The sequence below is a fragment of the Lynx rufus genome, unplaced genomic scaffold (assembly GCF_022079265.1).
Source record: "Lynx rufus isolate CCGP_SWC_20201006 ecotype Redwood Valley unplaced genomic scaffold, mLynRuf1.p SCAF_10, whole genome shotgun sequence".
In the NCBI taxonomy this organism is placed as follows: Eukaryota; Metazoa; Chordata; class Mammalia; order Carnivora; family Felidae; genus Lynx; species Lynx rufus.
The window spans coordinates 66427126-66440988 of NW_025814824.1; the positions used below are offsets into that span (position 1 = coordinate 66427126).

General features: G+C 45.6%; 1 protein-coding gene across 3 annotated transcripts in view; it reads right to left on the reverse strand.

Annotated features, from left to right (window-relative positions):
- Window positions 1–13863, reverse strand: part of ABCA1 (ATP binding cassette subfamily A member 1) — a 135461-nt gene that overhangs the window by 81474 nt on the left and 40124 nt on the right. For all 3 annotated transcript variants that reach the window (XR_006959960.1, XM_047067351.1, XM_047067358.1), the window contains exon 6: window positions 1621–1742. Coding sequence is in view for 2 of the 3 variants with exons in the window: in XM_047067351.1 (XP_046923307.1) it covers window positions 1621–1742 (122 nt within the window). In the remaining variant the exon portion in view is untranslated. The remainder of the gene's footprint in view (window positions 1–1620; window positions 1743–13863) is intronic.

Below are 13863 nucleotides of genomic sequence, written 5' to 3' on the forward strand. Positions count from 1 at the left end.
TAGGTATAGCTATTTCACTGATCCAAAAAACTATGTTGAAGCAATTTCAGAATTTGGAACTCTTCATTTGATTTGCCCCAGAACAGAGTAACAGAAAGCTTGAGCCTCTTTTTCATCTCATTGAAGGCCAATTCTAAGTCACTCTTAAGTATTCATTACAGCAGACCCCTGGAGAGCCTTCCCTTGGCCGTATTTTGTTTACTTAATTAGCTTTTCTGGGCCTCAATAAACTGCCCTTCTTCATACATGGTCCTTACTGTCCAATTAGACAGCAAATTCAGTAAGAGGAGGGGCTTGGTTTTCTTGCTCACTTTTCTTGTCCACAGTGCTGAAACATTACAGACAGTAAATATTTGTGGAATGGATGGATGATGCAGACTCTGTATTACTCCATTATTACCTCTCCTGTTTAAATTAATGCAGCTTGACCTGCTCGTAGTGCAATCTAGAATGAGTGATGGATCAAGAGCCTCTCCAGACCTATGCAGCCTTCTAATGTTACAGAGCACTTGGCCTGCCATGGTTTCTGGTAAGTTTTCACCTACTGCCAGACACGCAAGTGTACTTCAGTTTTCCTCCTTTCTCTAAGTAGTCCTTGCGGTCAGCCTACCTTCAGTATCGGTGTTTGAGAGCACCGACCACAGAGAGATTCTAATACTATGCAAGGACCACCTCCATGCGTAGGATGCCCCTTATTTTAAACTGACCTGATGGGACAGAGATGAAACTGGCAGGGGGAAATGCAAATTATGCTAAATGCAACTGTTTTAACAAGACTGCTGCCTTTGGCCCATCTCCCGACCATACAACTGGTAAACACAAGGCATATTTTCCTCGTTTTATAAGGGCAAGCAGTAAGCACATTTTTCTAATTTTAAAAATTCTACATCACGTAAAACGAAGAGCTTTTTTTTTTTTTAATCAGGCATAAACATTTCCAATGCTTCTGCTTATTGTAAAGATATAAGCTAGTGTGTAGACAAGAGACAGGCTAAAGAAGCAGTGCCCCTTTCTGCCAGAGAATACACTGGAGAACCTTCTATGAAAATCGAGAGCCATGCAATCAGGGTCTGCTACTCACAGCCCAGGAGCTGTATGATATCCAATTATGCCAAAGGAAGGGGTCTGAGAATCTAAGGTTAAAATTCTACATAAACTACCATTACTTCCTGGTTTTACAAATTAAGGGGAAAAAAAAACATTTTCTCCTTATAGATTTTTTTTGTCCATCATTAAAGGAAGCATCAACTTTTAAAATCTCCTGTCTTAGATTTTATAGATAGTTGCTCTGATCAATACTCCTCAACTCTGATTACCATCTCAGAACTGTAAAAGAAAATTTTTTTTAAATGTTTATCTTAACTTGAATTCATCTCCTTTCCCCTTTAGGGGGATGTTATCAACAAATGCTAGTTGACAGGCAGGAAACCAGTTTTATCTCAACCAGCTGGCCCACGACACCAGGCTGCACATTCCACTCTCTGGATGGTGGGGCAATGCCAGCCTGGGCAGAGAAGTGAAAGCTGGTGAAGGTGAACTTGAGCACCATTACAAAGACAGGGACTCTCAAACAATGTAACTGCCATCAGCCCCCCAAGGAAGCCGAATCTTACAGCTTACCTTGTGGAGACTGACATCAGCCCCCAGCATTTTGTCCACAGTAGGCCTTGGCAGAGAGAGGTTGTAAATCAGGAATCCAGAGAAGGTTTCATTGTCCACTAGGAAATCCTGAAGCTTCAAGCCTGCCGAGAAATAGTATTTTATTTTCATTTAATAAGTTAAAAAAAAAGTAGTCAGCACAATGGGGCAGGTGGAGAAAAATAATATTGATGGCCTCATTTTTTTTAACTATTTTTTTCTTTTTTCTTTTCTTTCTTTTTTTTGTGTGTTTATTGAGAGATAGAGGGAGAGAGGGAGCATGCACATGTACAGAGAGAGAGAGAGAAAGAGAGAGAGAGAGAGAGAGAGAGAGAGAGAGAGAGAGAGAATCCCAAGTGGGCTCCACATAGCACAGAGCCTGATACGGGGCTCAAGCTCACAAACCTTCAGATCTTGAGCTGAAATCAAGAGTTGGAAGCTTAACCAACGGAGCCACCCAGGTACCCCCCAATGGCCTCGTTTTAAACAAATTGATAACCACAGGTTTCTGGCTTAAGCATACAGAGAAATGACGTTCAGGGAGCTTTGCTTTACAGGAGAGATGAAAAGAATGTCTTCCGAAGATGTGTAGAACCGCAGTCAGCGTGTGCTCCTAGCCTCAAAAGCACCACAGTGCTCCACACACTCACATAGCTTTTCCTTGCTTTTCGAGGAAAAAAACCAAACCCTTTAGGTGATCTCGCCCGACCCATCTGAAATTTGTGAAACTAACACCCCTGCTCCTGTCTCCCCAATGCTATCTCAGCTACAAATCGGAGATATTTAAAGCCTTAGTCCCACAAGCCCCAGGGGCTGATTTTCTCTTTTGTAGGAGAGTTGTTCCTAAACTTGAGTGGGCATCAGAATCACCTGAGGTCTTGTTAAAACAGATTATCGGTCCCCACACCACCCCCAGAGTTTCTGATTCAGCCAGCCCGGGATGAGGCCAGAGAATTCACATCTCCCTTGAGCTTCCAGGTGATGTGGATACTGCAGGTCTGGGCCCCACACTTTGAGAGCCGCTGGTGTGAAGCATTACGCATATCAAAGCACTTTGACAGATGTGGTCTCATTTTAATTCCAACTGTGGAACAAATGATACAGAGCTCCAAAACCCAGGTCTGCCAGGCTTTAGGAAAACACAGCATATATTTAAAAATTCACCCTGCTACATGACTGGATTGGTACGGGGTTTCATAAAAAATCCTTTTAAATAATAAACCTTCCAGGTACAGTCTGGTAATTAAAGCAGAAAAGGCACTGGCCGGAGAAATCCTCAAGTTTAGTCCCTGGAGTTGGAAGCTGTGCCTGGTGGTATCATTTGGGTACTTGAAATCATCTTTCTGACACTCAGGCTTTTTTATCTCCAGAATGAGAGTTTTCTAACCAGATGTTTGGTGGGACCCTCCTGACTCTGAAATGGTACAGTTTTCCCTCCCCTGTTTCATGTGTCCACTTCTCCTTCTGCCCCACCTTCTTAATAACCCAACTTCTTTCAATAAAGAGAAAACCAGCTCATCACAACCACGTGACTAAGCAATGCTCATTCGCAGACTGCAGCCCACAGGCCCAGGCACTAACAGACCTCTAGAGGGCAAACCTTGCAAACCCAATCATTTAACTGAAGCAAAATAGAGGTGTGATCTGCAAATGGGACTACAATGTGAAGCTTAATACTGGTTGCTGAAGGAGGTCATGAGATAAAGCAGGAGGAGGGCACAAAAGCTCAACCAGACTCTCATCATTGCTGCCAGATCCAGGTCTGTTCTTAAGCAAACTTTAATAATTTAGAGTTCTAGAAAGGATAAATTAAGCACGATTCACATCTTCCCATCTCTAGAGAAATGACTGTCCGGTTACACCTGACCAGCTAACGCCTATTTATTCCTTGTGACACATTCAAGAGGCTGTTCTTTGCCCAGCTAGTGTCACTCCTCAGACCAGGTGCTCCTGCAAACAGCAACCAGCCTGCTGCTTCCATAGGTGCACCTGCCTGGTGCTCCCCATCACATATGACACTATACTGTTACCACAGGGCTCATTCCTATAGTTGCCAAACCTCAGAGCACCTCAGATTCACTTAGGAAGCATACTAAAATGCAGTTTCTTGGGCCCAATTCCTAGAGATCCTAAAATAATGGATCTACAGTGGGACCTGAGAATCTCCATTTTAATAAGCATTCCTTGTACTTCTAATGTAGGGAGTCTGGGGACCATACCTTAAGGAATGTTGCTTTATTTGCATATTATCTCCACTGGTATACAGAATATGTGTTGTTGCTTTTTAAGCAAGCTCTACACTCAATGTAGGGCTCGAACTCACAAGAGTCATGTGCTCTACTGACTGAGCCAGCCATGTGCCCTCAGAATATGTGTTTTATTTCTGTATCCCTGTGCCCAGATCAGAGCCTGGCAAAGAACTACTGGTCATTACAAAAATAGGATGGCTGGATAAGAAATAATAGGAGGTGGGATTAGGGCTGGGAAGATTCCAAAAGTATTTGAGTAGCATCACTGATTTCCTTTCAGTTGAGCAGATCCAAGAAGGGCCCAGAGACATCAGGACAATTCTCAGGCTACACCCCAGGAGTAATCAGGACCCCTATCTTAATATTCCCAGTGACACAAAGTAACACCCAGGTGTTTACCCCTGTGGTAGGGATAAACGAGAAAGAAGGTAAGAAAGCTAGTAGCTTCAATTGAAGCCTGGCATGAAAAGCCAGACACTGACCATTGTGGAACAATGGGGAAAACACCACAATGGGGGGTCAGAAAACCTGGGCTCTGTATCCATTTATTTGCCAGGGTATCTCACCTAAGCTGCGTCTCCACTGCCTTACTTATAAAACAGGGGTTAAAAAAAAAAAAAAAGACATCTCTGAGCCCTGTATAAAGCAGAGTATACACATGAGCTGACCCTCACTGACTTCATGAACCACAAATTCCTCCTGAGTGTGAAAAGCCAGAGCAGGACGTGGACACTATGCTAGGGAACTTCACAACAGCCTCCTCCCTCCAGAAGAGGGTTGCTAAAGTGTGGGAGGCTGACCTAGGCTGCACTTGCAATGGGTCTAGGTCATGAGCAACACTCTTGAGACCAGCAAGTATGTTTATAAGACTCTTCTGTTATGTCAACAGGCTCTGCGAATGGCAACAGCTGGATGTGATCTATCAGTGAATCCCCTGGATGAGACAGAAGAACCAAGAGGCCAATTAAATAGTCAACAACCCTTGGCAGTGCACGTGCACAGGGTGGTGAGGTCGCTGGGTCAGGGAGCAGCAGGGAAGGCCAAAGATCCCTGGCTACAGAGAACTCGCATTCCAGTCACATGCGTACCACACATGGAGACTCAGATTCACACCCTACCACCACCACCATCTACAGCCAGTATGGACAAAGAAAAGCAATGTGGTACGGTGCACTGGTTCTCAACTTTGGCTCTGATTAGAAACAAATAGGTAGTGTTACAAAAATCCCAATGCCTAGGCTACAACCCCCAACATCTACTCAGAACTTTTGGAGCCGACACCCAAGTATCAGAATTTTATACAGCTCTCCAGGCAATTCTAGCTGAGTCTGAGAAACAATGGAGTGGTAGAAAGATCAGGGATGTGAGGCCAGAAAAACCTAATTTTGATGCTGGACTCTGCTGTTGATTGACTGTGCCTTTGAGAAATGCATTTTGCCTTCCTGAGACCAACTTTTCTTCCCTAAGAGGTAAGGATAACATTATCACCACCTTTCCAAGATATGAGGATTGGAGGTATTCACAGGTAAAGCATGAACAGTGAATAATAAATGGTAATAATTTTGTGATTATTGAAAAGGTGTTTTTTTTTTCACCTGACTTTACCAGTGTACTCTAGTGAAGTATAGGGAAAAGGTAAGGACACGGTCCTTGCCCTCAAGAAATTTTCAAGGCTGATAAGGGAGATGAAGAGACATGTCAATGAAGCAGAAGGAGAAATGAGAAAGCCAGAGGAAGGCAGTTCATGCAAGTGTTTGACCAAGATGAGACTTGTCTGCAAGTGCTTGAGGCATCGGGGAAGAGTGTGGCTGAAGCCAAATTCTGGAAAACGACAGAGGGCCAAAAATCTCTTTTGAGGTTGTGGCAAGTGAGATCTCTTATCATGGCAGGGGCCAGGACACCCTGTAGCCATAGTGCTATGTACTTATAGGTTCTAAATAAATGTTTTTCAATGAATAAATAAATCGACAAGCAGATAAACACAGAGGAGATTTCTCAAAACCTAAGATTTGGGGAGTAGAATGGGAGAGAGGGGAGGAAGGCATGTAGTGGGAGACAGGAGTGAGGTGGCTTTGTACCTCTGGTCTCAGTTTTTTCCATTCTGTAGTTGGCAAGAAAATGAGTGGAGAAGCCAAGAATATGGAGAAAGTCAGATGTATGAAACAGTCCTTCTTCCCCTTGTCCTAGCTAACCCCTACCCTTTTTTTTATGACTTGGCCCATGAGTCATCTCCTCCAGGAAGCCTGCCCTGACTTTCCCACCTCAAGCTGGATTAGGTAGCTGTCCTCTGTGCTCTGTTGGCCTCCTGTGTTTCCCTCAAGCAGCACTCAGACCGAGCTACAGTTGTCTGGGCACCCATCTTTCTTGCCAGAAGAATAGAGCCAGAGCCTTGAGAGCCAGGACTTTGCTGTTTCAAAGCACAGCAGTGCCCAGTACAGGGGAGGCACCAGAAGATCTGAATTCAAGTCCCAGCTTTGCTCTCTCCTCAGTGTGCAGCCATGAACTTCACTTTTCCCCTTTTCTTAATCTCTCTGGGCGGGCCTCAGTTTCCTTAGATATAAAATGGAGCTAATAACATTCACAGGTTGTCACGAAAACAGAGATCAAGAATGTGAAAGTACTCTTTCAGAGGAAAAGAGTTAGATAACTAAGAGGGTGTACATGCTGTCACAGAACACAGTCATCACAGAGCTAGACTGGTCACTAAATTCAGCATGAGCCTCTGCTGCCCACAGAGAAGACCAAGAGTCACTACCCAGCCGGAGGCCAGGAGAACTTTCCTACTGCAATGCCTCCAATATGAACTGAAATACTCCATCCACTGAACTCAGCCCCCTTGGTTGTGCCTGAAGGAGCAAACAGTGGCCTGTCCATTTCCCAAGAGCTTTGCTTTAGATGCAAAAAGGCAGGGCAAAAGAAAGAAGAAACAAAAACAAAAACAAAGACAAAAAACCCAATTCAGGAGTTTGGAGTCTAAAGAACAAAACAAGTGAAGTGTGTGTTTGTAGGCTGAGGAAGAACAGAACAGAATCCTCAGTTTCTTGCCAATCCTCTGGGCCAGGCCTCGCTGACCAAGCTTAGGAAACACTTCCATGGCAGCCAGGGGAGAGGCCCCGCACACGGCAAGATGCTTTCATGACACTATGTGTTTCTTCTGCTTCTCTCCGGGCTGACTGAGAGCAGCTGAGGACCGGGAAGGGCAAGGAAGGCGGGGCGGGCAGGAAGGCGGAGGAGGGAAGCCTTCAGCAGAGCCGGCTGGGGTTACTCTCGGTCAGTACCCTCCAGTCCCCAGCTCAAGTTTCAAGATCCCTGTAGTCTCTTTTGTTCAACATGAAAAGGAACCACAGCAATCAGCTGCTTGAGAAGTGGGTGGAGGAGGCAAATGAAAAAAAGAAGTCCACAAAGAGATCCGTCAGCATCCAAAGCTCAGATACTCTTCTTAAAAGGACCCCAGGAGGGTCTCCAGCCCTCACCCTGTCAAATGGGCAATGGGCTGGAGGGGACCAGGTCAAATTCTAACTAGTGGGAAGCTTGTCCAGCCATATAAACAAAACCTTGAGAAAATTTCTTTGCTACAAAAGGGCTGGTAACAAGCACACTCCGGTGCTTTTTGTTGTTAGGGTTTTGTTTTGTTTTCCTGATGTTAGGTCTCTACTTCTCCAAGGATTGCTACTGCCTGCATCCTAGAGATGGCTGGACCCTCCTTCTCTGGGAAGACCAGAGCTTCTCTGGGAATTTTGGGGCTCTGGACAGCGAAGCAAGGCACGGTGACTGGCCGCTGCCTAGGTGATCCCTTAGGGCAGGTGAGAGGACGTCGGGAGCTTGGGGTGTTATGTGTGTGTTTTTATATATATAGCTTCAGAACCTCTCTGCCATGCATCTGGGCCTGGGGTTCCCAACCCAGGAAAAGTTTTCCTCCTTACAGTGAGGGCTTGCTGAGGGGATACCAAGATGTATCCAAAGAGTTTCAGGTTCTAGAGTCTGGCCAACCTGGTTCAAACCTCAGTTTCAGAATTTTCCAGTCATGTGGCCTTGGAGAGGTTACTTAAGCTCTCTGAGCCTCCACTGTTCTATAAACAGAAGTTTACCTTTACAAGGAGTCTGGGTTATTTTAAACAAGTTCAAAATAAATGCCAATAAAGTCATGGACAACAATTATGTGAAGGGGTCCCAAGAGAAACCAGAATATTTAGGGTTATGCTCCCTGAACCCTTTGAGGCAAGTACTGGGGAAGCCAGAGTCTTCTCCTGAGACCAGTGGGAGTGCTCTAAGTTTAGGAACCACATATTCCTTAAAGTATTTTACACGTAGGGTTAACTTGCATTAGTTCAACAAACTACTAAATGGCTACTGAACCCAAAACACTAGTGCTGTGGTTCAAAGGAACAGTATTTCTCAGTGCCTCTTGAAGGCAGGAGCCTGTAACAAAAGAGATGCTATATAAAGACATGGTCCCTGTCCTTGCCTTCCAAGAGGGGAGGGAGAAAGGATCAGATGAGCAGACTTGTGAGCCTCCAGCCCTCTCTGCAACTCCACAGTCAGTCATCACTGAAACCAGGGGGTGGAGAGAGACCTCTACTAAGGCAGCGGCACACCCATGTCTTCCTGAGAAGCAGGCAGGGTGGGCTGTTGGCAGTCCCTGAAATGAGGACTGATGTCAGCTGATAAGAACCTGAATGGTAACCAGGTCCCCAAGGAACCAGTAGAGGGACACCTGGGTGGCTCGGTCAGTTGAGCATCTGACTTAGCTCAAGCCATGATCTCACAGTTTGGGAGTTCGAATCGCACATCGGGCTCTCTGCCATCCGCAAAGAGCCCACTTTGGATCCTTTGCCTGCCTCTCTCTCTCTCTCTCTCTCAAAAATACATAAACATTAAAAAAGAAAAATAACTAGTAGAGACTGTGGCCCCCGGGGGAAAGGGTGATGTGTTAACACTGGCCAGGAGCACTCCTGATGCAGTGAGGCAGTGGGCACAGTAGGCTGGCTTTGGAAGCCCAGCAGGAAATGAAGGTAATGTGAAATGAAAGGTAACCGAGGAGGTAACATTGGCCGACATGAACTCTTCACGTGAAGAGAAAGCGAGGAAGAGACCAGCAGCCAGTATTAGACAAAGCAAGAAATTAGCTGAAAGCACTCTGCATGTAGAATGCTTTGTGAAGGCCAAGGAGGTGGGAAGGTGGAAGAAGGTGCCCAGAAAAGGCAAAGAACAATGAGAAGGAAAGAAGCCAAAAGTATGAGGAAGCCCAGAGTCCAGAAACAGGAAAGACTGAACCAAATAGGAAGGGTGGAGAGAAAAAGAGCTGGGAAGAAAGAAAAGAGTTTGAGGCATTAAGTCCTCACTGATGGCCAGTCTCCAACTGAAAATGCGACCAGACACTCCTAACACCACGTGGTATGGGATCAGAATTGGCCACAGGACCCCGAGAGGCCTAGGGACACAGGAAAGGAAAGGAAGATGAGGAGACAGAGTCGGAGAAGGGATTCCTTCCCAGAGCTGAACTAAGGAATAATTGTTAATATAATGCATAAACTAAGGAATAACTGTTATATGATAGTGTAAATACCTTAGTTTTCCCTTATTTTTAAAATGAATAAAATATATTAAGGGACAAAGTAGTGATTTCTAGGCAGAGGAAGGCAATTAGCGTTTACCAAGCATCAGATACAATGTATGTGTTATTTTCTAGAATCCCTAAATAAAGCTTACAAGAAATGTAGTATTCCTGTTTATCAAATGTGGAAATAGCCCCCTTGTGACCCTTGAGATCCTGCTCAGGATCACAAAGCAAAGAAGTGGTAAATCTGAATTCAATCAACTCTGGCTTAAAAGCTTTGGCTCTTTCTACTTTATGGGGAATTACAATGAATCACTTTACTCTTTAAAATCACTTCACTACATTTTTGGCATCAAAAGATGATGATGCCACCCATGCTTCCTGGTATTGGAATAAGGCAACATGGCAGCATGGTACGGTGGAAAGATGCTAAGCCTTGGGGTCAAACAGACCCAGATTCAATTTGCAGCTTTCTTCTGTGATCTTAGGCAACAGACCTATCCCTTTTGAGCCCCAGTTGCCTCGTTAATAAAATGGAGATGATAAAACCAATCCGCTAATGCCACTGTAAGCCTTGAATGTAACAATTTATTAAAATGTAAAATGGCATCATGACTTGGTGCAACTTCATCTGGTGGACAAGGTGCCACTCCAAGATTGCCTTTTGTGCCTCAACACAACAGTGATGAGAAGGCAAGAAATAGAAAGCTTTTAACTAGAAGCACGTTGGACTCCCCAATTGCTACCTGCCTCCCACGGGGTAAATAAATCATATACTGGAAAAGCAAGACACATGAAATACTGTTCTTGATGCTAACAATCCAACTTTTTAAAGGCAGGCTGACGTTACGGGGTACACGATGTCCTGTAATTGAGCGTAATTGTGTTTTCTATTCTTGTCTGGTAAAGCTGACCTTTGATTCGATTTAGTTCACGTAATATTTCAACATAGCAGTACAGCACTGTATCCACCTGATTACAGCCTTGCTGGGGCCAGGCCGCTACCCTGGATGGAAACTAGCGCCCAGGGCTCTGGGACACAGCCTGGCCATGACAGCTCTGGGAAAACGTTCTTGTGTTAGATTGGAAAGATTTCAAAATATGAAACCCAAGGCCCCAGATCAGGACTTTTGACAAGTGCATGCAGAACGTGAATTGCAATCATGCAAAGATTTCAAGGAATTTCCAGTCTGATGACATATGTGTCAACATATGTCATCAGATGTCCCAACAACATGACTCACGGGGGTGGGGGAGTGGGGCGCACAAAGGGACAGAAAGCAAAGTTTGGGGCTGCAGCCTCAACTTCAGTGGCTGTCCAAATGGTTCAGGCAGGGAAGGAGAAATGACGGTGAGTCACGGGATGTTCTTTGTAGATGGGCCTTGGGGAACATTCCACCCATGCCTGTTCCCCATGAAGCCGGGAAGTGGAGGAAGTCTGACACTTCTCTCAGAAGCCCTCTTGTCTCCTTGTTGATCCAGGCCCATCCATGCTCAATATCCTGTGACCTTGGGAAAGTTTCTGGCTCCCCTGGGCTGCTCTCTTTAGGATGCAGTAGTAGCAGAGTATGAACGACTGAAGTTCCAGCCCCTTTCCTCCCCTTGCCAGATATGCTTCTTTGCGTAAGTTACTTAGCCTCTCTGAACCTCAGCTCCTTCTTGCATATAACGAGGAACAAAATTCCTAATCTCACATGATGGCTGTGAAAATGCAGTGAACTAAAGTCTAAGCCTGGTGACTCGTAGGTGCCAAGCACTGCACTGAATGCTTTACCCGTATTAGCTGATTCGTATCTCCATTTTGAGGAAACTGAGCCAGAGCTGTTATGGGATTATCCAAGGTCACAGAGCAGATAATCAGAAGAGCCAGGATTTGGAGACCAAGTCAGCCTGGCTGCCCAGTGTTCTCTTAGTGCTAAATTATACTGCCCAGCGGGTTTTTATAAAATGATGATTTTATATCTTCTTCCTCAACTCCCTGCAACAGCCAACTACCTTGCCATGTGACCAAAGTCCGCCCTGCCCTCTGGGGGATCATGTCTTCTTGACTTTCAAAGATCAAAGCAGAATCAAAGGTCCACATAGTGAGTTCTCAGCATTACCAGTAAATCCAACAGTCAGAAAGTTATGGCCCTTTTCCTTAAGTAAAATCCAGCATAACCCTCAGGACTTACAAAAGTCTTATAGAGACACACGAGAAAGTCCAACAAACCAGATCTGTACCATGAATATACAGAAAATAATAGCCATGCCACTGACATACAAAAATCTAGCTGAAGGGATGGAGAAGCTAAAGACACAAGTCAAGATGTTGGGATGCATGCATTGCTGCCCTGACCGCCCCCCTCCTCTTTCCAACCCTTGATCTCAATGATGCGGCATGTCCTCCAAAGGGACATCTCCAGCCCAGTGACAAAATGCCCAAAGTTCTTCCTTGTCCTTTCCTGGAAAAGTTTTCATAAGCTTCAGAGGGCTCTACATTCTAGACAGAAGGCATTGCAGAAGTCTCTGAATCGGGGGCCACAGGAGGCCTGCGCTGGGAGATGCTGAGATGGTACCCCAGGCCATAGAAAGAGCCATGTAGGCTCTACCCAACTTCAGGGAGCATACTTCTCAGAGGAGTACCACTCACATGGACTCTGGTGTACATGGCATCCACAGAAATGTGTAACTTGCCAGCCCTACATATAGCTTGAAAGCCATCTCTCAACTGTCCCACCTACTGGCCTGGCCTAATTCATGAAGCAGGTCCAGAAAATAATCTTCTGAAGTCCCACAGAGTACCTACTGAGCTTTTCTGTTAAAGAGCATTATGGTGACTGTAATGTGAGACTGGGCTTGACACCTGGAGAGCTAAGACCTTGGCAAAGGATGGAAGTTGCTGAATCCCTTAGGCAGGGGAGACTGGGGCATCCAGCCACCACAGAACCTACCCACAGCCTTGTCCATCTGGCCAGGCCATAGCAGATAAAGAGAGAGAACCTCCACAGTACCTCCACAGGTACAGGAATTGTCCTGGAGCAGCATGAGCAATGGTGAGGCTGAGGGAGAAGCCATGGTATATGGCAGTGACAAGAGCCTAGCTAACTGTGAAAATAGAGGAGTTGGGAACTTCTTATAGGGGATGTGAGGATGGTCCACTCAGGAGGGCAAGAAACCTCAGCCCCAGGATGTGCATTTCCCAACTTCCAGCCAAGCAGGAAGTCCTGATCCTGTATATGGAACAAAGTCAAGAGGAGCCTGGCCTCATGGTGCCATCTAAAGATGAAGGAGAGTCAATAGAGAACATTCCGGCATTGGGGCAAAGATGATGCCTGAGCAGAAATGTTCAGCAGGAAGCTGGCTAGTAAGCCTGGTGGGTAGGTCTAAGCAATGCATTTAAATAGCTCAAAGGGAAATAAGCAGTAAAGACAGAACAGAGCAAACATCTTCTCCAGACCAATCCTGATCTGAGTAGCACCAGCCCCACTGGGGAGGCCTTGGCTCTGGCCAATGTGCTAGTCACCCCATCTGAACATGCCAGATTCACCAAAGAGGGGCAGGTGGACTGGAGTGGTGACAGAGCCTGAGGGCAGGCACCAAGGAGGAGGTTGAGGAAGGTGGCAGTTCTTCCTGCCCCCCCAAGAGCCTCTGACAAGAGCAGATGCAGGTTTGTGAGGCCTGAAGCTGACACACTTTGGGGGGGGGGGGGACTCTCTTTATGAAAAATAGTATTTTTTTAAAAATCCTACTTTGACAGTTTTTGATTGCTAAGACTCCTACCAAGTCCTTGACAGGGGGCTAGAAAGTGAAACTTCTTTAGCTTCTCAGTAAATCTACTTCCAGTCTCCCAGGTTCATGGGAGCACTTCCTGTAAAGTTCTGGAAGGTAAACCTTGTGGAAAAAAGAGACCCGAAACTGTCTTAAGAACTTCTGTCATTATTATTTACAGCCCAGTTGACTTGGGTTCACATAAGGGAATCAACTTGAAAATCACATGTGCTGGGATTTTACACTTTTCAAAGTACTCTCACTTGACCCTCAAAATACTCTGTGAAGGAGAAAAGGCAGGTATTTTCTCTCACTTTTATTCTCCAAAGGTCCACTGATGGCTTGCCATGTGTCTGCTACTGTGCTAATACGTGGGGGAGAGTCATGAACAAGGCCCAGTCCTGCCCTCAAGAACTACAGCCTAGGGAATAGTCCACATCACTGGGTACTCCCAGGTGATCCCCCTATCCAAGTACTGACCAAGTTTCTAAGATGAAACATTTTCAGGCTGTTTTGCCAAAGTCCCAATTTCAAGGCAAGGAAAGGTGAGGCCCAGAGAGGTTGAACAAATTGGTGAAGCCAAACAGTCAGCCAGGAGCAGAAGGGGAAATGAACCAAATCAGATTTATTGTGTGTCAACTATGTGCTGTGCCTCCACCATTGGCCATC